A 27,007-nucleotide genomic window follows, 5' to 3' on the forward strand; every position below is an offset into this window, starting at 1 on the left:
GGTATACAATGAGTAATCATTTACTACAAACACTCTACTGTCTCCAGCATTTAGTACTTTGCCCTTCTGCCACAATTTTGTCAAAAACAACTCTTTCTCCTGATGTAATTGCATCTTTACTGTTAAAGGACTTGGCTGTTTTCTTATGGCCAGATTTGGAGCATACACAAGATGTGCCCTTTCAACTAACAGCTCCTGCTGTGGAATACCCTGCCAGTTGATTATTTGTGCTTTCATAAAATTAATACAGTCTGTTCCTTCCAGTTTCTTTCATACAACAGGAAAGGTCAGGTTTTCCCTACGTGCTCTGTCCTCTAATCCTACCATTTTTGGAAATGTAAAACAATGAGTAAAAAGGTCACACAGAAAAAAACAATTGGTTAAAAAACACAAAAAGAAAAATCTACCAAAGCTAGACTTTCCACTGTGTGATACCTTAAATCTTTTGTATCAGAGGCAACATGGGATATATGCAAATTACCCTTTAAGGATATCAGGTGTTTCAGCTAAATGGCAATTCTGAATGTCTATGACTTTTCTTTTACTTTTATGTCTATTTATGGACAATTTCAGGCCAATAGTTGAAACACCTGATATCCTTAAGGGGTAATTTGCATATATCCCATGTTGCCTGTGATACAAGAGGTTTAAGGTATCACACAGTGGAAAGTCTAGCTTTGCTAGATTTTTTGTGTGTGTTTTTTAACCAGTTGGTTTTTCTGTGTGACCTTTTAACTCATCATTTTAGTTTGTTAGTTGGCATATTTTGTAGATACCCTAATGTTTGTGGATATCAATTGGGTACAACAACCCCGGTTTCCAAATGTCAAACCTTCCTCTTATGCTGTGCTGATGATGGCATAAGAAGGCTGAAACATGCATGTCCACAGCTAGAGGGGTTTGGCTTTATTGGCCTGAAATTGTCCATCAATAGACTTAAAAGTAAAAGAAAAAGTCATGGACATTCAGAATTGTCATTTAGCTGAAACACCTGATATCCTTAAAGGGTAATTTGCATATATCCCATGTTGCCTGTTATACAAGAGATTTTTGGAAACACTCCTTCTTGAGCAGTCTCATACTCAGCCAACCTTTTCTTCATTTTGACCTCTGATTTTGCAGTTTTATCATCTCATCTGAATATCTGTTGAAAGCTTCTTTCATTTTTTTCCAGCCTTTAGTTATTCAAGTTGATATGCTCCTTCAGTGTTTTGTTTATTTTAACCAGTTCTGAGCACATCTGACTTATTTATTCTTCTAGATTACTAGAAGTCGTGTCTTGCACCAAAGCTAAAGCTTGAACTGCTTTTTGTAGAACAGCTGCAGGATTCTTCACAGCTAGAGTTTTCTCCTCACCTTTTATGATTAATTTTCTTTCAGGTTCTCTGAATTTCTTCTTTGCTAGCATACAGGCAGTGCACTTACTGGCCAGTAACTAAAATTTACCTAAAAAGAAATATTTACTTGCTCTCTTTTGTGAGTTTCTGTTTTCACATTAGGAGGGCTGAAATTAAGCTGTTACTCAGTGTGCAGACATCTTGAAAGTCTGCCCTCAGTGTTTCTTAGACTTGGTTATGAAGTCGGAATTAGTTTGTCATCCATTCCAAACACATTGCTGTTAACCAGTATCCTTATGTAATCTTAGTGGTACTGATATTTTGTTGCCACAGATAATTATCTAGATTACATTACATCTTTTTAATGTCAGCATTGTACAGGTCCCTCAGTGACCCAACCTATCTTTACATCTACTAAAATAGATTAATATATATTTAGTGCATGGAGTGTGGCACTTAAGCTCCAATATTCAGCAAAGAGAAATCAGTTAAGTGCTACCATAGTGTGAGACCTGAACTTAACAAATGTTAAGCACCCCTGCTTAACTGGCTACGGTCAGGTCTTCAGCTTGGCAGTAAAATCTGCCTGTACTACCCAGACAGTGACAAAATAAAAAACAGGTATGTTTCTGCCTGCTGTCTGCACTGATAAGGTATCCCTTCCTCTTATAAATTTAGAAAGTAGAAAAAATAAAAGGATATGTTTTTGGCTGCATTTTCTGAAGATTACAAAGTCTGAAACTCAAATGTATGTCATTATTTTGTGATGTCAATCCTCAGTGGTTTGTCCAAAAAACAAATATTTTATGAGGAACAGACCAAACATATGAGGCAAAAATCAGGACAATTGAGAGGCATGGCAAGGTGAGTATAAACATAAGGGACTGTGCTTCACTGTCTTTCTGACAGAGCTCGTTAAGTGCTTTACGGATTTGAAAACCAGCAAAACACTTATTTTTTTCCCCCTGTAACTAGTAGTACATGGAGCAGAGGTAAAGCTTCATGCACTACAAAGAATTATGTTCAGTTATTCGCTCTTGAGCTCTAGAGCTTCACTCTTGAGGTGACTTTCTTGGCATCCATATCTCAGACACATAATAAGCATGTTATGATCAGCAACTCTCTCATAATCTTCTCTGTAACTTACAAGTATGCAAAGATCCTCACCAAATAAGAAAAAAAAAAAGAAAAAAGAAAAGGAAAACAGAGAAAGGGAAGGAGGAGAAATTATTACTCCAGTTTGACAAAAACATTGCATTATTATTTTAAAAAGAAAAGGTATTGCATACATTCTTAGGTTTCTGAGACGGTCCAAGTGCAAACGATGGAACTGCCAAAAATTGTGACCAGAGATAGAGAATGCAGCTGTGATAAAGATCAAATGGGAAATTAGCAAAGAAAACATGGGAAAAAAAAAGAATTTTACATACTTCCCAAGGGCTTTCCATAGCTTTCATCCAACTTAAACTGAATTTCCTTCACATAGACAGACATATCCTTTAAATGGGAAAAAAAAACATAATTATTTACTGTCAGCGATACTTGTTATTTGAGTCTTAAGCAGATTAAGTGGGTTTGTCCTAAGATTCTTTTCAGCCATTATCTACACACAAGAAGAATGATATTTATGGCAAAATTACAAGAAAATATAGGTTAATAGTTCTAACTAAAATCTATTCTAGTTAAATAGATATGCTGCTTCTGACATTTCAAAGCTAAATGCATAAAGCAAATGTTTATGAACAAAAGTTACTAAACAAAAAGTCTTAGCAAATACATTTTCAAGAAATTACAATGACAGGTAGAATTAAACATGCATTTACAAAATACTACACATAGCTTAGTGCTGTCAAAAGATGAACTAACCTACTCAGACCAGACCTCATTGTAGCTGTGAGAAAAAAAAAATTATTTACTAGAGTTTCAAATTGTCAAGCATGCAAAGGACAGACACTTTAAACAGTCAAAGTCACTGCACATTTAAAATACTTCAGGGAAAGGTCCAAAATGGATTATGGGTAATAAATTATAAAGCTCTATTTTCTTTCAGTAGTATCACTGAGAGTAGGCAAGATCACATAAAAAGAGCATGTATAATTGTGGACACTCACTTTCTTGTAGAGATGAGTCCAAATACAGACTGACTGTTCAGTAATAATGAAAGTTTACAATGTAGTGAAAAGGAGCTAGACATTTCACAGGAGACGGACAGAGATATTTGAATCAATATTAGTGATAAGCATTGAAAGGGACTTTAAAAGCCATCTTGGCACATGCATTTTGGAAAGTGAACCACATATGGATTATTTGTTTATATGTATGGGCATTTGACTATTTCATCTTATGAATTAATTTATGGCATTTTACCTTTTTGACAGTAGAGTTATGTTACCTTAATTAGAAAGAGGAATTGTGGGTAATGTTGTGTACCGAGCCAGACTGTAGTACAAATTTCTGTCTACATGACTGCAGCCACCGGACAATAAACAGCAGTGCTATGCTCTTCTTATTTTCTTTCCCAGTACACCAGCAGAGTACCATAGGGCTCCATGCTGGGGCTACTCCTGTTTGGTATCTACTTTCCATATGTCAAGGTTAATGTCAAGGGCCTGACTCACCAAGTTTGCAGAGGACTGAAGATTGGGAGCTATCATAAATTCTCCCTGCATGACACCAACATCCTGCAAGAAGGTCTAACACAGACAGATGACTATTGCCAAAGCCACATATTAAAATGAATTGCAAAGAAGTACATTATAGTGCATTTTGGGAAAACTTAAACCCAGACAAATTACTCCATTGATAAGACATCCCTAACATATGACAGAGTAGTTAGAGAAATGGGAACATATGTAGACAGTAATCTGGCATTTGATCAACATAAAGCCAAGATGATAGGAGAGTCATTCTACATTGCTCAACTTTTAAGTAAGGTATGGCATCCAGGTTCAAGGAAATTATAGTACCACTCTACTCAGCCCTTATCAGACCCATCATTGAGTATAGTGCCCCCTTCGGCGTGATTCTGACTAGGCATATGCAACATTTGGAATGCCTGCAGAAGTTCTTCACCAAGAGAATCCAGGATATTAACAAATTGTCTTATACAGCTTGCCTTAAAGCCCTGTCTCTATACTCTGTCTTCTACAGGTTACTGAGAGGTGATCAATGCTTAGTATATAAGGCATCCTTTGATCCAGCCCTGATGGAGCTTATGCACACCAACAAAATGAGCAGCACCAGAAACATTAGATCCAGGGATTTGAACTTTGCTCGTGACATAAATAGAACATGCTGGCAAGACAGATATGTGTATCAAATGATCCCCATATTCTGGAATAGACTCCCTATCCATGTGAAACATCCCTAACCCTATTCAAATGTAATCTTGAGCACTGGATGGGAAATCATAAATTCATCCTCAGGCTGGCCCCTACATCTCTTATAGACAGAGGCTGACAGTAAACATTCACTAACATTGGATGAGAAATTGTAAATTCACCCCCCAGGCTGGCCCCATGTTTCCTGTAGAAAAAGACCAATAGTAAACATTCCTTAACATATCCTCCCACATAACTTTTTAGCAAACACCCCAACTAACATACCCCTCCAATTTAGATGCACTGTTGGATTGGATTTCATGGCTATGCTTATAAAGGCACGGGTGGTCGTTAGCCTAGTATATACCTATAAACCTATGAACCTATAAAATATGCATTTAGAAAATAATCTTTAATAAGAGAAAAAGAAAGTTTATAAATACAAATGTGCACAATACATTTCCTTTTTATGAATAAATGCAAGCAGAGAAGAGGTATAGGCTTCAAAAGTAGAAATATTAATGGAGTGTTTAAGGTGTCTTATGTGTTAGTGTTTACTAAGTACCCAGGGATCCCTATGATGAAAGCAAGTATAAATATTAAAAAGATGGCTGCACCACTGGAACACTTACAATCTCTCAGTTTACTGGTGTTCCAGACTGAACCAAAGAGAAGTAGTTAGAAAGTTCCAGCTTGATGTCCCCAACTCTTTCTCCAACATTTAGTCCAAAAGAAGGCCACCCAAGTATAACTGTTTATTCTGCTGAGATCTTAACAGATACTGAGAGAAAAAAATGTGTTGTTTGTGTGGTGGCTGGGGGAACGTGCTGTACTCATTACTGAAACTGAAGCAGTGTGTCTTATCAGTGGGTGGTCTAGCTTTTTTTAAGAAACTGCCTTAGAGCTTGTTTAGCAGTCCAAGCAACACATTAGTGATAATACAGGATTGTACAAAATCAGACACTAAAGAGGTGGACTTTTCTAACCAAAGACTTATTCTGGTCCTGCAAAGGTGGTGTAACAGGCTTTGGTTAGCTTACAAGTGGCCCTGAATAATGTAATTTGTTATCATATTGTTTACCTTAACAGATGAGTTGCTGAACCATGTATTTCAGATGTTTTGAAGATTTTCTTGTAAGGTATACTACATATCCGTAATATCGGAACCAGACTTTAGGAAAACAACATTATTATTATACAATGAAGTTCAAGAATCAGGATTAAGTCACTAATAAGCAATAATAAAAAAGGAATAGGGAGAGGAATAACCCAGTCTGGTACCCCAGAGGTGATACACAACTAGAAGAGGAAGATTCAGTATTCACATTGAAGGATAAGAGCGTATATGGCTGCTCTTCCATAAGAGAGGCTCTTCACCAAAGCAATGATCTAACAGATGTGTCATAAGGCATTAACGAAGGAAAACTCTTTTCAGATCAACCGAGAAAACTCCTTTAATTAGGTATTTGCCAGTAATGCCTAAAAATATTGCTGAAAATAAAGTAGGATCAGATCTGATTGACATTTTTTTCTGGCTGTGAATCTATGTTGGTTGTAGTCCTAAAGATCATTGTCTTACAAAAATGCTGCCAGGCCTACTAGCAGGATTTTCTCTGTGATTTTCCCTTCTACTGTTGTTAAGCTAAGAGGCATGTTGTTCTCTAGATTTTTTTCTGTCCGCCTTCTGTAAGGGTGTCATACTTGTAGTCTTTTGGCACTTTGGCACTATCCAGTAATCAGCTGAAGATCTTTGTCAGGTGTCTAGTAACATACTAACCAGATTTATGAGGACTATCAGAGGTAACCCATCTGTTCCTAGAAATTAATTCTCCATGAGGGCAGTCAGTCTCATTTCCTCATCTCCCTCTCTAGCTTGTCATCTGTCTGGCATTCTCCTTTTTATACCTTGCCTACCTCCCAGCAGAACACCCTCCTGCTGCTTTTCTTTGTAAAGAATGAAGAAGATTAATAATTCAGTACTTTTGCATTTCATAGTATTCCATGATCCCTATCCCAGTCTTTACTCAACTCAGCCAGTTAAATCCCTCCCTCCCTCCCTTCCTTCTGTTATTTATTTTAAAAGGTTTACCTATGACTCATATATTTGGAATTCAAATATGCTGATTTAAAAAAAAAAAAAAAAGAAGAAAAAAAAAAACAGAAAAAAATATTTTTGTCAGGGGAGAAGGCATATCCTCCTGCACCCCCACTCCCCTAAATTATATACACCAACTCCCTTGGTGTACCACAGTGAAGAAAAGGGGAAAAACTGCAAAGAGCTCCTCTGGCTCAAAATTGTGACATATTGTAGTGAAAATCACAACAACATTCAATTTTCAACATGCAACTCTTCATCAAAAAACCCACTGACGTCTTCTTTCGGCTTTTTCCCGGTTAGGGGTCACCACAGCGGATCACCTGTCCGCTCATGATCGGCAGTGGAGTTTTACTGTGTTGAGTTGCCAGCCCGGCACCCAACCTTCCACAGAAGGCACACACACACACACACACACACTCACACCTAGGGCCAATTTAGAGTATCCAGTCCACCTACAGCATGTCTTTGGGATGTGGGAGGAAACCGGAGCACCCGGAGGAAACCCACGCGACCACAGGGAGGACATGCAGACTCCGATCAAAAAAACCCAGTGACTACTCATAGGATAGTCTATATAAAAAAGCCTTTGCTTCCCTTCTTGATCCAGACTGCTAAGTTCCTTTCACCTTTCACTTTTGCTGCCCTTGCAATCCTTGCTGCTCTTTTAGCTAACCTCCTTCTACCATGCTTCTTCTAACTCCCCATCCCCTCCTTTCTGCCTTTAATAGGACCTGTCTTTTACCCCAGTTGTTAGTCTACTCCTGACAGATTTAGATCCTCATAAGTATGACTCACTTCCCCTTAACCTACTATTTTATTTTCTCATCCAGTCTCTCCTCCTCATTTCTTGTTATGTCTAGGGGACAATACCAGCTCACCCCTTCCTCTGCCTTAACAGTCAAGGTATTTAACATAGTTTCTGGCCATGACTGCACCCATGTTTCCTTCATGAATTGATGTTCTTCCTCCTATCTGACTATACTTATGACACCATCCATTATGCAAACTGTTAACTTCACCCCATTTCTCCTTTCAGTGTCATTGTTAAAGAAACTATACCCAGGCATCTCCAAGTTCCATCTCCTGTTACCACTGGCCCATGATTTTGTTTTATATTTGCATGTCCACTATTCCCTCTTACATCACTGCTTGCTCCATCTTCTTACACAGACTTCTTGTAGAGTAAAACCACCCAGCCAAGCTCACAGTCACCCGTGTTTGTTCCTTTGCTATGGTCTGTATATTTTTACCTTCTGTCTGTTGTTTAAATATTTACCCCATCCATTTTCTGCTTATTTCATTCTCCATCACCCCTTTTCTTTTCATTTACAGGTACTGTTATTAAGCAGCATCTTCTGAGCTAAGTTGGAACCTGCCCCTTGCAAAGCATTGGCCTTTCTCTCAGTCAAGTCTTTCACCATCCCTCCTACTGGCCCCAGTTGCTTCTCTTTTGTCCACTGTCACAGTCGGTCATTATATTTCCTAATCCTTTCTTTCCTCTGTGTGCTGGCTGGTGATACAGGTAACACTTCTGAGAATGCTAACCCTAACCTGCCTCCTGACTTTTGGATGCCCTGTTCCTGGCTTTGCTTGCTACCACATCGGCTGTCTTCTCTGAAAGATCCCTGCTGCCTACATGTACCATAGCATGCATTCACCCCTTCACCTTAGTGATTACTTTTGTCATCTCCTTCCATGTTTCACTGAGTGTTAAGCACCAAGACTGATTTTATTAAACTCTGGTCCCTCCTTTCTTACTTGCCATAACCAGTAATCCTCTGAAACTGAAGCTCCAGTCATCAAAATTCTTTCTTTTGTCCTTGTATCTGTCTTCTCCTTTACATCCTGCCATCATTCCACTACCCCTCTTAGCTGTAGCCCTTCCACCTCTATTTCCACCACTCTCCATTTTTCACAAACTGTGCTGGTTGTCTAATCATGATGCATGCAATCTCTTCCCCATCTGTCCTGTCCTCTTCCTACAAGACCTTTCCCTGTTATGTTTCTTTTGCACTCGGCCTTTCCCACGTGACTGAGTGGTCTACTTTTCCCACTTCCCTCATACTCATCTTGTCCATTGCTTACTGCCTGGCCACCAATGACTCTGTCTACCTCTTATTACCTGTCCCCGTTGTTTGCAGCTCTTCATCAACACTGACTTCCTTTTCCTTGTCCTCCTGTTATGACTACAACTTCCACATTCACCTTAATTTGTGCTACCCCACTTGTCTTTATCCACTGGCAAACCTCTGCCTATATATTCCTGGCATCTGCCTTTCAACATCCAAAATTGTACCATCCTCACCATGTCTGTAGTCTTCCTGCTGCCTCTTCCTGCCCAGTCTCAGTCTTTCCTTTTATTGTATGATCAGCAAGTCCACTAACATCTCTACTTATCATATTCTACTGTGAATCTACCCCATTCTCCAGAATGCCACTTATCCTCTACCATGACAAAGCCACCTGAGCAAAACTGCTGCTTCATATTCTGAGCACCTCAGAAATCTATCCACTCACCTTGTATGCATATGCCACTTCTTTTGTATCAATTTCTTGGATCCCTAACGTTATGCCTTTCAAGTTTCAGCCTCAGTCTGCTAAACAAATATAAGACATATGGCATAATGAAAAGTGATTAATATCACAGCACAGATAATCTCAATTAATATAGCTTAAAATTCCATACTCAGAGTCAGAGACAAAGGATTAACTGTACCCACTAGTGTTTTTCTGATAACATAAATATACAGGTATTTTGGAAGCCATTTGTCATACCTTGTACTAAGTAGTTTTAAATTAGTCCAAACAAGTTTTTCTCTGATAAAAGTTGTTTTATTTTACTTTTGTGGCAGGGGTAAGGCTTTAAAGCTCTTTTTACTGTACGTTTGTGGAAAATGTTACTTTTTTACTATTTACCTGTTTCACTGACTACTGCAACCAGGCTTTCCTGGGAATCTGACATTATTTTTTTGGCTTAATCGTGGACACCATAGTGGTTTCTTAGTTCTTCCTTCTTCTAACCACAAAAAGAAGAAAATTACTAAACAGCTTTTACCATCACAGCAGGGTGCTGAAATGGCTCAGCCACAGATGAGTGACACTGCTGTGCCCATTTCTGGTTCCTCAGACAATTATTTTCCCGTGGCTCCCTGTTGTGTAGTCCCTACAGCCACTACAGACAGAGGGATAGACAGGTCCTCTGTGGCTGCTGAAGTGCTCTTGTCGGCAAGGGAGAGACACTCTAGCCATTCCTGGAAAGAGAGGCAGGGAATACACCCCTGCCTATCCAGAATTTTATGTATGTCCATAGGGTGTTTTTTCCTGGTAAAAGCTGGTCTGCTTCTTTAGAAATTCCTCTTAAAAAGAAACAAAAACTTAATACATATTTCTGCTTTTGTGTCATTCACTTTGGACAGGAATAATTTATTGGGCTTAGTTCAGGGTGTTTAGTTCAGGTTGTTGACCCTTACAGTTTAACTTCAAAATGTTTGTGAAGGGACAGTCTCTTCAGATTTTTGATTCAGATTCTGGGGAGAATGTGACTTCTGCCAGTCCCTTAAAATATTCTGTTTCTTTGATACTATTTCAAGAATGAATCAGTTGTTTAATTTTGAATATAATAACATTCCACTGTCCCATGGTTTATTGCAGCTGGATTTTCTCCAGTTTCTTCAGTTCTTTCAGCTTTGGAGGATGTTTTGTTACAGCCTGTAGCTTGCCTGACAGCCAACCTGCTGCCCCCAAGAAAGCAAATAGGTTGCATAAAATTCCTTAGTCCTTTAAATTTATCTACACTAATCCCAGATCAGTTCCAGATGCAGTTGCACTACTGAATCTGGCTGCTGCTAAACATCTGGCTAGTACCAGCACATCTTTAAACAACACTTATTTTTAGAATTCTCACCTGTTAAACTTACATGTTAAAGTTTATGCCTGCCCCTTTTGAGAACATGAGGAATATTATGCCATCTGTTGCCTCGTGTGAGGAAGAATCTAATTTGTGTAACTTAATTGCTACCCAGTCTTTGAAATGTGCTAAGTTATGATTCTGCTGATGCCACTTCCAGCCACTGTTACTGTCATGATGAGGTTTATTTGGTTGCATTCTCAAAACCTTCCAGAAGACATCCAATCTGAAATTTTGAATTCTTCCTTGAACTGAGAGTGTTAGATTTTGGACTTGCTGCCGCTGAGGTCCTTAGAAAATGTGACGTCAGAGGTAAGCTGATCCAGTCCATCTTTCAAATTGTTGAATCTTCCTTCTCCAAGTTTGGCAAAGGGTTTAATGCCACCCCTACTCCCTTTATCAAAAAAGTACAATAAGCAATCACACCAAGCTGCTAGTAAACAAATATTTAAAAAGTAATGGCAAGGAGGTTCCAAAAAGAAAGCAGAACCCTCTTCCAGACCAAAAGACAGTCTAATAAGTCCCAATGACTATCTTCAAGACTCCTCTCCCTCCTCTCTCCCTTCCTACCCTGGCAAATGTAAACATTTAATTCTGCCAGAAAGTCTGAACTTCCATTCTTCTCTTTAGCAAGAGATAGTTTTAGACAGATGGGCTCTGAAAGTAACATATCAAGGTTACAAAGGGCAGTAGAAGTCTCGTCTTCCTTTTCAAGGGATTTGCCTTATCCACCAAACCAAGCTCCTTTTTATCCTCCTGTCATTGAGCATCTGCTGTCTCAGGATGTAATAGAAGCTGTCACTTCTACTCAGTTAGGAGAAGAGTTTTATTCAAGGATGTTTCTGGTGCCAAAGAAAGAAGATTCTTGGATACCTGTTCTGGATATTTCCTTTTTGAACCTGTTTGTGATAGTACCCAAGTTCAAAATTGTATCCTTTCACAAATTGATAACGCTTATTCCCCATTTGAGTTTTCTGGTAATACCAGATTTAAAAGATGAATATCATCACATTGCTGTAGATTCAGCTACTAGATGTTCCTTAAAGTTTTCTGTGTCTGGATCACATTATCAGTTCTCTGCATCACCCTTTTGTCTATCCACTGTTCCAAAGGTATTCACAAAGTGTCTGGCTCCAGTAACAACCTACTGTAGACTGCAATATATTCACATTTTTCCTTATTTAAATTACTTACTTATCTTTGCAGAGTCTTTTTCAAAGTGTCAGGAATCTCTCACTTGGGTAAGGGATCCCCTACACAGACAGTGGTCCTAGGAGAACATGTCTTGTTTAACTCATTTTCATAGAATTGTTTTTCTGAGCTGTCTGCAAAATGTCTCAATTCAAAAAGCTTTTCTTCCACAGGGAAAGAGTAAATTTGTATCTAGATCTGTTCCTGTGTTTTTCACTCTCAGCATACCTCTCAATTGTACAGATTTTGCAGAATGTCCAGATTTTTGCTTCATATTTTTGGTCTGTTTCTTATAAAAATTGTGTTTTAGTGCAAATCGCTGGGATGTTCTAAATATTAAAATCACTAAATAATGACATACAGTTGTGTTTCAGATGTCATATCCTTCAGGAAATGCATGCTAACGCTAACCCTGTTATACTAGCAACTTTCAAAGTTTATAAGAGTAATATTTAAAATGTGTCCCTGTTTTGGGGCCTTTGACCCCCCCCCCCATTATGTCAGGCTTTGTCCAGATTTCTTGTGCTAAAAGGTTGAGAGGTATGCCTCTCAGACTACTGTCTCAACTAGGTTACATCTCATAATTCTGGATGTCATGGCATTTATGATTCCCATGATTCTTCTTGCAAGACTCCACATGAGAAAAATCCAGTGGCAGCTGGAATCTGTATAGTCCCAAAATCAATGTCTCCTGATATTCCAGATTCCAGTTTGTGAAAGGGAATATTTTTTGGTAGAGGCACAAGATTTATCAGAATCCAGGTTTCCCATTTTCCCTTTCAGCTCCAGCACAGTCTGTAACAACAGACTCTTCAGACTTTGTGGAGCAGTGTCTATAAGAATAAACATGCAGGGTCTTTGGAACACAAAAGATGAACCAAAACACATACTGTAAGCACAAAAAGAGATGTTGACACATAAATTATCTCAGCTATCTCAATCATCCATGGTTCCCATGACCTCTACAAGTGTTTACAGACAACACCACAAAGATATGGTGCATAAACAAATGGGGGGGACAGATCTTACTCTCTATGCAGGCTAACCGTGATAGCCTGGGTTATATCTTTTCAGCACAGTCTCACTCTACAGGCATCTTACATGCTATTAGAGTAAAACTGTGTGACAGACAAGCTGAGCAGTTGAAGGATTTTGTGTCTTTCGGCTTTTCCCGGTTAGGGGTCGCCACAGCGGAACTCCGTTCCGCTAATGATTGGCAGTACAGTTTTACGTGCTGGCTTGCCGGGCCTAACGCACAACCTTCCACGAAGGAATGCCCATTCACGCATGTCGACACACAGAAGACGCTCTGAGATGAGCAGTTCAAGGATAAAACTTCATAAATGGAAATTGAATCATGGGATCTTCCAGGAATTGATCCAGCTGTTGGGAACACATCAAACAGATCTTTTCAACTCCACTCACAATAATCAGTTGGCAAAATTCTGCTCCAGGACTCCAGGCAAGAAGGCCAGGAAGACAGACACTTTTTTTCTTTTCCTTGGACAGGAGTTTTCCTGTATGCTTTTCCGGTCTTTCAATTAATATCCAGTATCATTTTGAAGATTCAGAACGACTCACCAAAGATCATTGTAGAGACTCTCTTCTGTTACAGGGAACAGAGGGCCTTCCTTCCTTTGGAAGTGGGCAGGGGCAGATACTACAAGCTTCATAACAGACTAGAATTACTCAAAGAAGACAAAAGGTGTTTGATGCATCCAGATCCCAAACAACTGCAACTAACTGCCTGGACAATACAATCTTAATTTGTTTTATGCACTTTTTTTGAGGATGTACAGCTGGTATTAAAGGAGGCAAGAAGACTTTTACTAGAAAAATCATATATTACTAAATGTAAAAGGGTTTCTAATTGGTGAAAGAAAGGAACCAGCACTCATTCAGGGCTAGTGTTTCTCTGGTTCTACATTAGTTGTGTGAGTTACTATCCTCTAGTCTGTCTAACTCCTCCATCAAGGTTTATCTATCAGTCATTTTAGCATGCCTGCCTATGGATCCCCATCTTTCAATACAATCTCATATGAAAATGTTTTTGAAAGGGGTGTTGCATGCCAAGCTCCCTAGAAAACAGGTGACTCCTCCTTAGGACTTTAATTTTGTGTTAGAAAAAGTAACCCTTGCTCCATATGAGCCAGCTCATCAGGGTGGCGTGAAGTCCTTAAGATGAAAAAAAAGTGTTACTTATTGCTCTGACCTCTCTAAGAAGAGTATCTGAGTTGCAAGCTCTTGTGGTAGCTCAATCCAATCTCATTTTCCACAGATATAGGGTTTATTTGAGACTTAATCTTTCATGTATGCCTAAAGTGGTATCCAAACTTGCTTTGAGCCAATCTGTCATCTCTCTGTCTTCTTTCCAGAAATTAAAAATGAGAGAGAGAAAGGATACTCCATATATTGGATGTCCATGGACTACTCAGGTACTATCTTGAGAGAACAAAGTCTGTGATGAACTTTTTCAACATTTAAATTTTTCTGAATGTAAAAATAGGATAATCTGTGTCAAAGCAGACTATTTCTAAGTAGTTGTTTCATGCTATTACCATTTCTTATGCCCACCAGCAGAACAAGGCAATTCCATGCAGGGTCAAGGCACATTCTACAAGGGTCTTGGCTTCATTTGTGGCTTTCTGGAAAGGGTTGGATTATAGAAGTATTCTAGAAGCAGCAACTTGGTCCTCTGTGCATACTTTTACAAAGCATTATAAATTAGATTCCTTTTTGCAGATCTAGGACAGTCTTTGCTAGAAACATTCTCCAGGGGCTCCTGGATCCTCATCTTTCCTCCTTTCAGTCTCTCTAAGCTATGGTACTCTACCTTTATAGGTAAGGTTACTGCAGCAGTGACCAATGTGAAGAACACAGTACAGTTGTGTAAGTAAATTTACTATAACAATAGATATTTGAATGATCAATGCTGCAGTAGTAGCTCCCTCCCTCCATCCCTTTATATTTGTGTATTTTTGTTGCAAAGGTGTGGATAATTATTTTGATTTCCTCAGTACTGTTCTTTTCAGGGCTTTAGCTCTCTGCAGGCATGTAAGCTTTGAAGGGCTTGGCACCCAAGCCACTATTTTTCATTAGCTCAGCATGAGAAAACTAACAGTTTGGGTGCAAGGAAGGTGCCCTTAAGCTTTGGAAGCTGGCTGGCTGTTATATCCTTATAAGAGCATAACCCATATAGCTAATGCTACTGCAGCAGTGATCATAATGATGAACATTAATTAAATATCAATTTCACTTCAACTTGAAAATCTTACTAAAAACTAGATGTCCAAAAAGCCCTAAAAATTCCCTAAGAGAACTGCTTTCCTAATATTTTGGGTGACAAATTGTATATATTCAAAAATACACAATTATATATATGCAAATATTATTATATTTAACTACATCACTTATCTACTACATCACCCTACTTTAAATCAATCACAAATGGTCAGAATTAACCAAATCAACAAAAAAAATGCTTTATGCAAGGGGCAAGCCCAGCTGTACCCACACCCTCTGATAATTATATATACCAACTCCAAGATTGCACAACAGTGGGGAAAGGGCAAATTCCCACTCCCCATCCCCAATCCTCCTAGTCCAAATGTCATAATTTTTGATAAACCAGGGCTCAGGGTGGGAGGGGAACACAACGTCTCTGAATATTCACTCAGACTTGTTGGACTGTCCTTGGTTTTGGGAGGTTTGAGACTTCTTTTTGGAACTTGCCATTTCTTCTTAAATGTCTGTTTACCTGAATTCTGTTTTTTTTTTTTTGTTTGTTTGTTTGTTTGTTTTTGCCAGAATTGAATGATGAGGAAGAAAATCCCCTGGACAAACTGGAAGCTGAAAAATCTTAGAGATTCTCTGGATCAGCTTTCCCTTTTTCATTACACTTTTTTTCACCTCAGAAGCAGAGGGGGACAAACACTAAATCTATATCTAAGGGAGAATTTAATATCTAATTTTTACATCATCTGGGAGGTTCTGAGAATGCAGCCAAGCAAACCATCCTTTAAACAGTACCAGTGGCCATAGCCCTGGAAGAAGTATTAACAGAGTCATATACACTGTTAACAATGAGTAGTGACCTGTGCAATAGAGCAGAAACTGTAGATAAAATATTCCTTATACGTTCACAATTTTTCAGAGCAAACTTTAACATATAACCCAGACAATTCAAAATTCTGCAAATCAAAGTTGCAAAAGAATACAATTTTATCCAATACCTATCAGCAATTTTCACATGCTTATTAGAAAGAGCAGGATTGGAATTAACTAAGAGATTTGTAGCAAAAGAATCAACTAAGGCTATGGCAGCTGGGTCAGGTTTTGAAATATTGTATAAAAATTTAAAAGACAGAGGAACTTTATACATTCTGTCTGCCTGTTTAGGCACTGCTGACTGACTTTCAGGAAAATACCAGGCTAGTAAAACATACATTCTGCAAAGCAGACAGGACAGGAGGAATGGGTGTAGGTTCTGGGAAATCCTTATGTAACAACTCATAGTAATTTCTGGGGAACTGAGACACCTCAGTGTTCTCCCAGTGAAAACATTGGGATATTCTAGCAATAGTCTCAGAGAAAGAGAAACACTCACAGTGAGAATCAGAAACTGAACTCTTGAGTCTGAATCAGAAATCTGAGGACAAATTCTAAATGTGTCCCTGCATCTTCCTGTTCAGTCTCAGAATCTTGAATCTCTTCATGAAAAGAGGAATCCCTCTTTCTTTTGCCAGAAACTGCTTTACAAGAAGGTTTGATATCCTGAATTAAACCATTTGCCAGTCCCAGTAAACTACTCCTACCCAAAGAAATTTGAGGAGGAGTAGATACATGCTTGGTTTTGTTTCTTTTTGACAAGAAAAATGGGGCCAGCAGTGTTACTAAAGGCAGCAGCTGCTTCCGCAGAGAAGGGCACTGCATTCTGGCACAACAAGGAAACCATCCCTGTTGCCTCTTCCAGGACCAACTAGAGTGGCTTTCCTCTTGCCCACTGAGGAGACTCCAACAGATGCAGAGGACGCAGCTAACCCCCAGTCCATAGTGACTGCAGGTGCTACACCAAAGGGATCCAGGGTAAAAGATGAGTGGTGTGAGGTACAACAAATGGCCACAGTAGAGTCACCCACCTGCAACTGAGGCAAGTCACTAGTCTGCTGGGATGGCAAAGAAATTTGCTTAATGTTTTCTATTTGTGGCTGTAAGAAGGACTGACCATGGGACAAGGTAGTCTGTTCCATTGTCAAGCTGAAAATGATGCCTCTTTCCTGGGGAAAACAAGCAGCAAATGTTGGTAAAACTACCAACCTACAAAAATTACTTTACTTCCTATGTTGACGGCTCTATTGGATACATTTTCCTCTGCATTCCTGACACCAGATTCTTAACCTTCAGCTCCTAAGAAACCTGACAGGTTCTATAAGGTGCTGGATGCCTGCAAGTTCCTGTATAATTTCCCTTCCTCTGATTCTGCAGTCATTTTGGTTTCTGCAGATAAGCCTTCTAGGCTGTTGGCTTCTTCCAAGTTCCTTCCTTCAGATAAGGATAGTAGAGCCACGGAGAGGATTGGTAAAAAGGTTTACACTTTTGTTACCTTAGCCTTCAGGGCCATCAATTACAAGACCCATATGACTAGGTACTTTCTGTCTCTTTTTATCCCAAGTGGGAAAAATTGTTTCTGATATGCCTGATTCTGAGGGTAAAGTCTCAGCTCTCTCTTTTCTCAGTTCCACTTCTCAGTTGTAGGAGCACTCTTTTAAATGCACATATTATGCATCAGATACATCTTCTAGGGCTGCTGCCTCTGGTTCAGTGATGAGGCACTATTCTTGGATTTGCCTTCAGGACTTAACAAATGATATCAAAGTAAAACTTCTGGATGCTCCCTTGGATAACCAGAATTTGTTTAGCACTGCTGTGGCTGATCTTTTCCAGACTTTACAGGATCTAGGTAACATGTGCCTTCAGGATTTACCAGATGATATCAAAGTAAAACTTCTGGATGCTCCCTTGGATAACTAGAAGTTTTTTAGTACTACTGTGGCTAAACTTTTCAAGACTTTACAGAATCTGGGTAATGTCATGAAAGATTTGAAATATCTTTGACTCACCTATTCCCGAGTTTAAGAGGAACTATCCTAGTAAGACAGCTTTTGTGAGTAGGCTACCTAGACAGTCTTCGAAAGGTAAGAAGGCTTCTAGGTGTTTTTTTTTTTTTTTTGATATGACTAGTCAGACACCCAGACTTGAGAAGCAGTCCTTTCCTGACAAGTATGCTTCTATCTGACTGTCTACCCTCCCTTCCTCTCAGCCAGGTTTACTTGTCCCTCAAGCCTTCTTTTTCTCTCCTGATTTGGCAGCTGATCACCACAGACACCTGGGTTCTCTCCATCATCAGGCAGGGCTTCATTATGACCTGGAAGGCCCTTCCCTCCTTTTCTGGAATTCCTCAACCCCCTACAGAACAGCTTCATCACTTTCCAGTAGTATTGCAAGGTCTGCTGGACCAAGGTATAATTCAACTGGTTCTGCAGACATACAGGGGTTTGGAGTTTTATTCCAGGATGTTTCTGGTTCCATGGAAAGAGGGATCTTGGAGACATGCCCTGGATCTTTTCTTTCTAAACACTTTTCTCACAGTACCCACCTTCTGAATGCTCTCTCTTCAAACTCTGTTTTTTCTGTTGCTCCCTCAAGTCTTTCTGGTTTCCTTTAATCTGAGGGATGCTTACTTGTACATTCCTAGCCACCCTCTATTCATGAAATATGTGCATTTCTCTGTTTTTTCCTCTCATTTTCAGTTCTCTGCTTTGCCCTTTGGGCTTTCAACAGCCCCAGGGGTGTTTACTTGCTTCAGGCTCCATCCCATTCCAAGCTGGTGCAGGATCATCATTTTACCCAGCTTCTGTTGCACAGCCTGGGGTTCACAATTAACATTCAGAAATCAATGTTGACTGCATGTCAGGATCATGTTTTTCTAGGCTTCAGGTTCCAGACTCTTCCTGTGCTGGCACTCTTCCTGCCTCCAAGGTTTTGTCCTTCACAAGTTATTTTCTCTTCCTCCTTCCCCTGTCCTCTCTTCCAACCAGAGAGTTTCTCAGAGCTCTGGGGTTCATGGTCTCCACTATCTTCATGCTTCCTTGGCCCAGGCTGCCCATAAGGACATTTCAATGGTACATAATATTAGCGTGGCTTCAACAACTCCACCCGCTTGATGATCTCATTCCTCTACTCTCTTGTCTCAAACTGGAATTTCACTGGTAGATTCATCAGCATCTCTCAGTCTCAACTGTCTCAAGAACTCTTCACAGATCAGATGCATCAGAGCTGGGGTGGGGAGCAGTTTCATGCACCCTGAAGATGCAAGGCCATAAGTCACCTCAGCAGACTGCAAATTACATCAACATCAAGGAAATGCGAGGTCTTATTTTGGTCCTTCAAGCTTTCCATGTGCTCTGGTTCCTAGGTCCCTTGAAGGTTCACACAGACAACACCACAGCCATGTGGTACATTAACAAAAAAGGGGGCACCAGGTCTTACCTTCTTTGCAGGTTAGCCCTTCAAGCATGGAAAAAAGCCATCAATATGCATGTCACCCTACAGGCAGTCTATATACCTTTAGGGCATAGTCTTGTTGCAGATTTTCTCAGCAGGCCCAGGACACAGTCTCACAAATGCATGTTGCACAGGGATGTGTATGTTGACATAATTCATGGGTGGGGTAATTTCTCAAATAGATCTCTTTGCCTCCTTTCTCAACAGGCAACTTTCTCAGTTCTTTTCTAGAGTCCTGAGTCCTTTGGCTCAGAATATGGATGCCATATCTTTGTCCTGGAAGAGAATGTTCCTGTATGTCTTTTTCCCACCCTTTCTCTTCTTCCAAGGGTCCTTCACAAAATTAAGAAGGACTCTCCAAAAATCTTGTTGATGACTCCCTTTTGGCCCAGGCAGCACTGGTACCCCCTCTTATACCATCTGGCTAGGACAATCATCACAACTTACTTCACCACACAGATTTTCTCACATAGGACAAATGAACTTTCCTTCACCCTCATCTGTCCACTCTTCAATTGATGCTTTGGGTGATAGGGTTCTGATTCCTTTCGAACACCAGTTTTCTGAGGACATGCCTAGGATCCTGTAGGAGGTCAGGAAACCCACTACAAGAAAATCATATTTGTCTTTTTTCAGTGGGGTCCCTTTAGCTCTTTCCTATCTGTGTGAACTTTTGCATGATAGCTTGGCTTACTTTTCAGTGAAACCCCACTTGCCAGCCATTTCTGCCTGTCTGCCACTTAATTCTCCTTTGGCCTCTAGGGTTGTGGTCAAGCAGTTTCTTAAAGGTGTTTTTTATTTTAGACCCCCCCCAAGAAAGTCCATTCCCCTTCTTGAGATCTTAAGTTTGCTCTTGAAAAACTTACCCATGCTCCTTTTGAGCCTGTGGCTTCTTCGTCTTCTTTGCAGCATCCCACCTAGAAGACTGTTTTATTAGTTGCTTTAACCTCTGCCAGATGGGTTTCTGAACTACAGGACTTGATGGCAGTCCTTCCTTTTTAGTTTTTTCATAGAGCCAGAGTGTATCGCTGTACAAATTCTTCTTTTATGCCCAAGGTAGTTAATGAGTTGTCACTTAATCAGTCTATCCAGCTTCTTTCTTTTACCCTTCCCCACAATCTGTCAATAAGAAGGTTCTTCATACTTTTGATTTACATAGACAGCTCAGATATTATCTAGACGAAAAAAAGGCCTTTCATAAAGCATATTGGCTTTTTCTTTCTTTTCATACCAGGACACTGGGTTTGGTTGTTTGTAAGCAAACCATCTCCTCCTGGATTTCCAAGGCTATTTGTTTTTGTTGTTCTTTTCATAACAAGCAGCTGTCTTCCATGAGGGTTCATTACACTTGAGCAGTGGCTTCCTAAGGGCCTTTTTTAAAAGGTTTGGACACCAACTCCACCCTTGAAGCTGTTACTTGGTCTTCAGTTCACACATTCACAAAACATTACAAATCGGATGTCATTCCCAGGGTCAGGGCTGGTTATGACAAGGCCATCCTGCATGGATTTGTGGATGGACCCTCCTTGCCCTCTTCATCCCTGCCTTCCCTGTAGCTTTTGCACTCTCCCAGAGGTACTGAATACTGTAACAGTGCTGTGGAAGGACATAGTACAGTTGTATAAAATCTTACCACAAGAGTAGAAATCCTTCTTTTCGCTGCTGTAGTATTCACTCTCCCCCCCCCCCTGCCCCCTTTCTCATTCTTTTACATGGGTGGTATTGTGCTACTGGCAGATGGGTTCCCTTTCTTCTATCAATTCCTTCCTTTTTCTGGATGTGCATGTCCTCCTTTACACTGGGGTTCTGGTACACTGGAATTGATGCCGGCAGAGTTTATAGTCATTTAGAAGAAAACTCAATCATGGCAATAGAACAAAGGGGTAATAAAAGAAAGTCATATGGAACAAAGGATCATTTGTTGTTAAATAAAGTCATGATGGAGAAATGTAAAAAGAGGAAGAATCTAAGTGTGGCATGGATAGACTACAAAAAATCATTTGACAGTATCCCATATTAATTTAAGTCTTAAAAATTGATAAGATAAACCCTACACTGATCAGTTACATTACAGTGACCATGAAACAGTGGCAAACCACTTTGCAGTTAAGCCATGATAAGGGACAAATTATTATTCCAGGGATAAAAATTCAAAGGGGGATATTTTAGGGTGACTCTTTCACCAGTGCTTATTTGTCTTGCCCTTAACCAATTAAGTCATCTACTTAACAGATTAGGTCATGACTACAATTTGATTCCCAGAAAACAACATATAAAGATTTTTCATCTACCTTTTGTAGATTATTTAAAATGGTATAGTTCAGCAGATGAGGAACTGAAAACACAACTGCAAGTGGTAAAAACTTTTTCAGAGGATATAAGAATGTCATTTGGGCTTGATAAATGTGCAAAAACAACCTTTAAAGCAGGAAGGCTGCAGCACCAAGAAAACATTAGTTTGGGACAGGAATGTGATATAAAAGAGCTTGAGCAAGATGGAGTGTATAAATATTTGGGAACTGATGAAGGATTAACAATAAAATACCAGCAAATGTAAATAAAACTTAGGAATATTTTAGAAGACTTACATTAATACTGAAAACAGCACTGACATCTAGGAACATAGTCCAAGTTATAAAACAATTTGCTCTTCCTGTCCTAACTTACAGTTTCGGAATGAATGACTGGCCCCAAAAGGTGTTGGCTAGGTTTTACAGGAAAACAAGAAGGATGCTTCATGCTCATCAAATGATTTATAAAAATCAGTGCATACCAAGATTATATATTCCCCATTCTGAAGGAGTTATGGGCCTCCTTGAAATTGATTACATGTATAGATCTGCAATCGTGGGACTGCATACATATCGGCTGACCTCACAAGATCCAAACATAGTGCATTTTTGCAACATAAGGAGAATAATTCTAAGATGACTTCCCTGCTTAGTTTAGCAGAAACATATAGGCATCAAGTGGAAATAGAAATCAAACCAAAAGTAGATAAAAATCAGGCAACAACCGAATGTACCAAAAACAAAGGAAAGAATATAAGGAGAAGGATCAGATGAGAAGGCAAGAAATGTGGAAAAATATATAAATATAGTTGCAATTATAGAAAACTCTTAGAACAATCTCATGTTGATCAGGACCAAATGCAGGAATGATTAAGCAGAGGTGAATTTAAACCAAAAGACAAAAAGTTAATACTGGTAGCCCAAGGCAGTGGACTATGTACACATTGGTTTACAAAGCCCATTGAACATGTGGGAGAAACAGATAAATCTAGGTTTTGTAAAACAGAATTAGAAACAGTCACCCATCTCATTACTGGTTGTGATATATTAATGGTAGAAAGACTGTATTCTGAAAGACATAATAATGTGGCAAGACTGTTGCACTGGGGATTGTGCAAACATTATAATACTGAAGCAGCTGAAAAGCACTGGAAAAATAAGCCACAAAGCATCATAGAAAATGATGGTTTATATCACATGGGATCATCCATTACCAACAGTTCAAAAAATAGATGCGAGAAAACCAGATATAGTGGTCCATGAAAAGGAAACAAAAATAGCATTGATCATTGAAATTACTACACCCAATGACTACAGTGTCTTACGTACAGAGAGATACAAATACCAGGATTTGCAGGCAGAAACAAGGGCAATGTGGAAGGATACCCAGACAGTTCCAATAGTAGTAGGAGCAATGGGTCTTATAAAAAAGAATTTACAATCATACTTAGATATGTTACTGATACATGTAACTCTCTATGAATTGCAGGAGTTATTACTGAGCACATTGTGGGTGCTGCGAAGAGCACTTCTGGGTAACATCAAAGAAGCAATACTAATTTCATGAACTTTAATCATACTTTAACTTAGGAATGGGGTCCATTCCCATCATGGTGTAAAAAACCCAAATGACTTGGAGAAACCTGCTCCCAAGAGAACGTTCATCCCTTTCCTCTGCACCACTCTTCAAGAAGCAACTCAAAGAATACCTTAAAAATAACTGGCTATGTCCATGCACCAACCCAGACTAGTCACCTCCTTCCTTCATACTTATTCTAAACTTATCTCACTACTGCTATGCTTTGCACGCCTTCCTATTAACCTCTGAATGTATTAGCTATCAGCTAACAAAGTTTTGTATAGCTTAGAGTATCGTAGAAGATACTATAGAGTCTGTCCTTGCTTAGCAAGCTCTCTGTAGTATAGTATGTATTTGTCTATACCTTTTGTATATATTTTTCACCATTGTCTTGTAAAACTTTTGTTGATTATATTGATGTTTAGCTATCATCTAAATAACTTGTATTGCCTAGCCTTAAAAATGTACTGTATCTATATTTCTAGTAACTGTTAGTGGAGCTTTTCTCCCCGAGCCTCTACTGAAAATGGACATATATCCAGTTGGACTAGCCCGGTCAACAAATGTAAAATAAAATAAAAATAAAATAAAATAAATTAAAAAAGGGTCCTGGTTCTCCTAAGGCACTTCAGTCCTGGCTAAGGAGCCTACGTACATCACTTTTATGCCCTACGCTGATGCGGGGGAGCATTCAACTGACGTTCTCTGACCATGCTCCCCAGGTAATAAAGGCTTTAGTATACTGGCTGGAAGTTGGGCTATCTTTGGCAGGAGATCTCAGTGGTAATGGATACTGCAACAGTGAAAAGAAGAATATCTACTGTTATGTTAAGATTTTACACAACTGTAATTTATGGTAAGTTTACTTATGCAACTGTAGTATGATCACTATTTCGGTAGCATGAAGCTCTATGGGAAGATTGCCACAACTTAAACAGAAGAAGGAGTCTGTTTTGTAGTGTTTAATGAAAGTGTGTTCAGAAGACCAAACATCCATCCCTTTCCAAAAGAACCCAGAAGTAGCCAGAGCTCTAGTGGAGTATGCCTTAGCATTCTGTGGGTGGCTTTTTTCTACTTTGAGTATAGTAGAACTGAATAGTCTGAGATAGCTGCCTGAATATAGTTTGCTTGGAAACTAATTGCCATTTCTTCTTACCTTCAAAATTATTAGAGTTGGTGTGATAATATGAATCTTTTTGTCTTATCCACGTGGTATATGAGTTGTCTGTGGACACCTACAGAATGCAGAATTCTGTCTCCTCCATTTTTGGGCTGCGGGAAGAACACAAGAATATGAATATATTGATTTAAAGCAAACTCAGAAACAACCATGAACATGAATGAATTGAATGAATGAATAGTTCTAATTGTCAATTTATGTTTATGAAAAATCAAAAAGGGCTGAGAAGACGGGAGGGCTTGCATCTAAAGATATTTGTCTAGCTGAAGTCACAGCAATAATTAAAACTTTCTTCCAAGTAATAAACTTCAAGAAGAGCTAACTGCAAGTCTGAATGGTGATAGAGATAGTTTCTCAAAAATAATATTAAAATCTAAGGATGGTGCCACCTTATTTTTATGTATGTAAAAATCCTTTCAAGAACTGCTTGACTTGGAACAAAGAAGAAAGTAGGAATCTAAAGGCAGTCATGCAGAAATTGCTGAAAGGTGCACCTTGATAGAAGTGTAAAATAGGACAGATCTGAGCAATTCACACAGGTAATGGAGAAACACTTCAGCCCATGCCTGAGATGGGTCCTAGTCTTAGCTACAGTAATAACCAGAAAATCTCTTCCATTTAGTTAAATATGATTTTCTAGTAGGTTCATAAGCACTTATTGGTGTAATGATCCCTGATGATTTCCAGAAGCCTAGCTATGCATTGCCATTAAGCTTCTAGCCCTAGTTTACTAAGTATAATTAACCCAGAGTGCTTTGTAATATTAGTACAAATTTTATTTTATTTATTTTATTTTTGTTAACTGGGAGGGTCTGGCTGGACACAGGTCCATTTTCAGCGGAGGCCCGGGGAGAAAAGCTCCATGTTACAATAATAAATTAATACAATACAAAGCAATTGATGAAATTTAAAGTAACCCAAAGGCAGAAAACATTTTCCTGTTACTCCTATCCATAAGGAGCAAGGGTGCCAGTCCAGTGATGAACTTGCAGCTTCCCATCCATTCATCCAGACTATGCTTGAATAGAGTAAGGGATGTTGGATTAGTACTTAAAATACTTTCTGCTAATTTATGAATATAATGCCTTTCAGCTGTTTAGTGAAAAGCAGTTCAGGTTTCAGCTTTGGAACAAGAGATGGCTTCCAGTAAGTTAGATGAAAATAAATCAAATGCATTCAGAGGTGTTTAAAAAAGTGAGACAATGGAGGAATTTATAAAGTCAAAAAATAAAGGATAGAATGAATAGAAAAAGCTTTAAGTAGCTATTCATATAAGTTGACAGCACTGCAGAAATCAGAGGTTGAAATGAATGAAACACTGGCTAAATATGAGGCTTCTCAACAACTTTTTCAAAAATAGCAGTGTTGGAAGACAGAACATACAGAGAAAACCCAAGATTTTTGGTATACCCGAGAAGTACAGTTGTATAAGTTGCATTTACCCATAAATGTTGATGTTCGAATTCTTCACTACTACTGTTTCTTAACAGACTATTTCTAGATGGTTGTCCTGTGCTATTTTGTACTGTTACTCCCGCCATGACACAACTATTACAGGCAGGGTTAAGGCACATTCTTCTGCCAGGGCCGTAGCTTCCTTGATTGCATACTGGAAAGTGTGGGCCAGAAGCATTCTAAAGGCAGGAACTTTGTCCTTTATTCATACATTTACAAAGCACTACAAACTGAAGTCCTTCTCCAGATCCAGAGCAGGCTTTCCAACACCATTCTCCAGGGACTCCTGGACCCTTATCCTTCCTTCTCCCAGGTTGGATAAGCTATGGTAGTCTACTCATAGGCCACTGCAACTGTGAGAGTGTTGAACACAGTACAGTTATTTAAGTTCACTGACCCATAATAGTAGATGTTTGACTTCTTCAGTGCTGTGGTAGCTGTAGCCACTCACCATCCCCTTTACTGTACATACTGTAGGTTACAACTGTTTATTGTTGTTATTTAATTTAGGATGGATTTCCCTTGTACTATTGGGGCAAGAAAGTTCTGAAGATTTTTAGACATTCTGGCTGCTTATATAGTTTCTTCCAGTATATAATATATAATCCTATAAGCAGCCAAAATTACTAACAGGATACAAATCATAGGCTGCTGCTGCAGTGAGAATTATGAACATGTGGAAAAACAGAATACATTGATTTTAAGAAACTATAAATAAATGACTGGACTGATATTTCACATCAGGGTTTGTTAACTGAAAATGCACATAGTGTGTGTGTTCAAGATTTATCCAGGAGAAAGAAGCCAATAACTATTTTAGTAAAGATGCAGTCATACCAACAAAAAGAGTTGCTCCTGACAAAATTGTAGTAGAATGGAAAAATATTAAAAATTTGGGGACACTGGTGTGTTTATGGAAAATGATTATGCACTGTGCACCAAGCAGAAGAGAAGCAAGTTTTTCACTGCGATCAGAAGATATCATGAGGTAGGTGTGTGATTCAAGCTGCTATATCTAGCTGTCTAGAGAAATTTTTTTCTCAGAGGATCAAATACATTCTTGATGCAGAACATCCTAAGGAGGAA

At 39.1% G+C, this 27,007-nt stretch overlaps 1 protein-coding gene across 1 annotated transcript in view; it reads right to left on the minus strand.

Moving 5' to 3' along the window:
• Positions 1-27,007, minus strand: part of LOC122806131 (YEATS domain-containing protein 4-like) — a 460,120-nt gene that overhangs the window by 368,497 nt on the left and 64,616 nt on the right. The window contains exon 3 of the mRNA XM_044076368.1: positions 2,768-2,834. Within this exon, the coding sequence (XP_043932303.1) occupies positions 2,768-2,834 (67 nt within the window). The remainder of the gene's footprint in view (positions 1-2,767; positions 2,835-27,007) is intronic.

The sequence above is a fragment of the Protopterus annectens genome, chromosome 7.part0 (assembly GCF_019279795.1).
Source record: "Protopterus annectens isolate FY-2018-M chromosome 7.part0, PAN1.0, whole genome shotgun sequence".
Classification (NCBI taxonomy): domain Eukaryota; kingdom Metazoa; phylum Chordata; order Ceratodontiformes; family Protopteridae; genus Protopterus; species Protopterus annectens.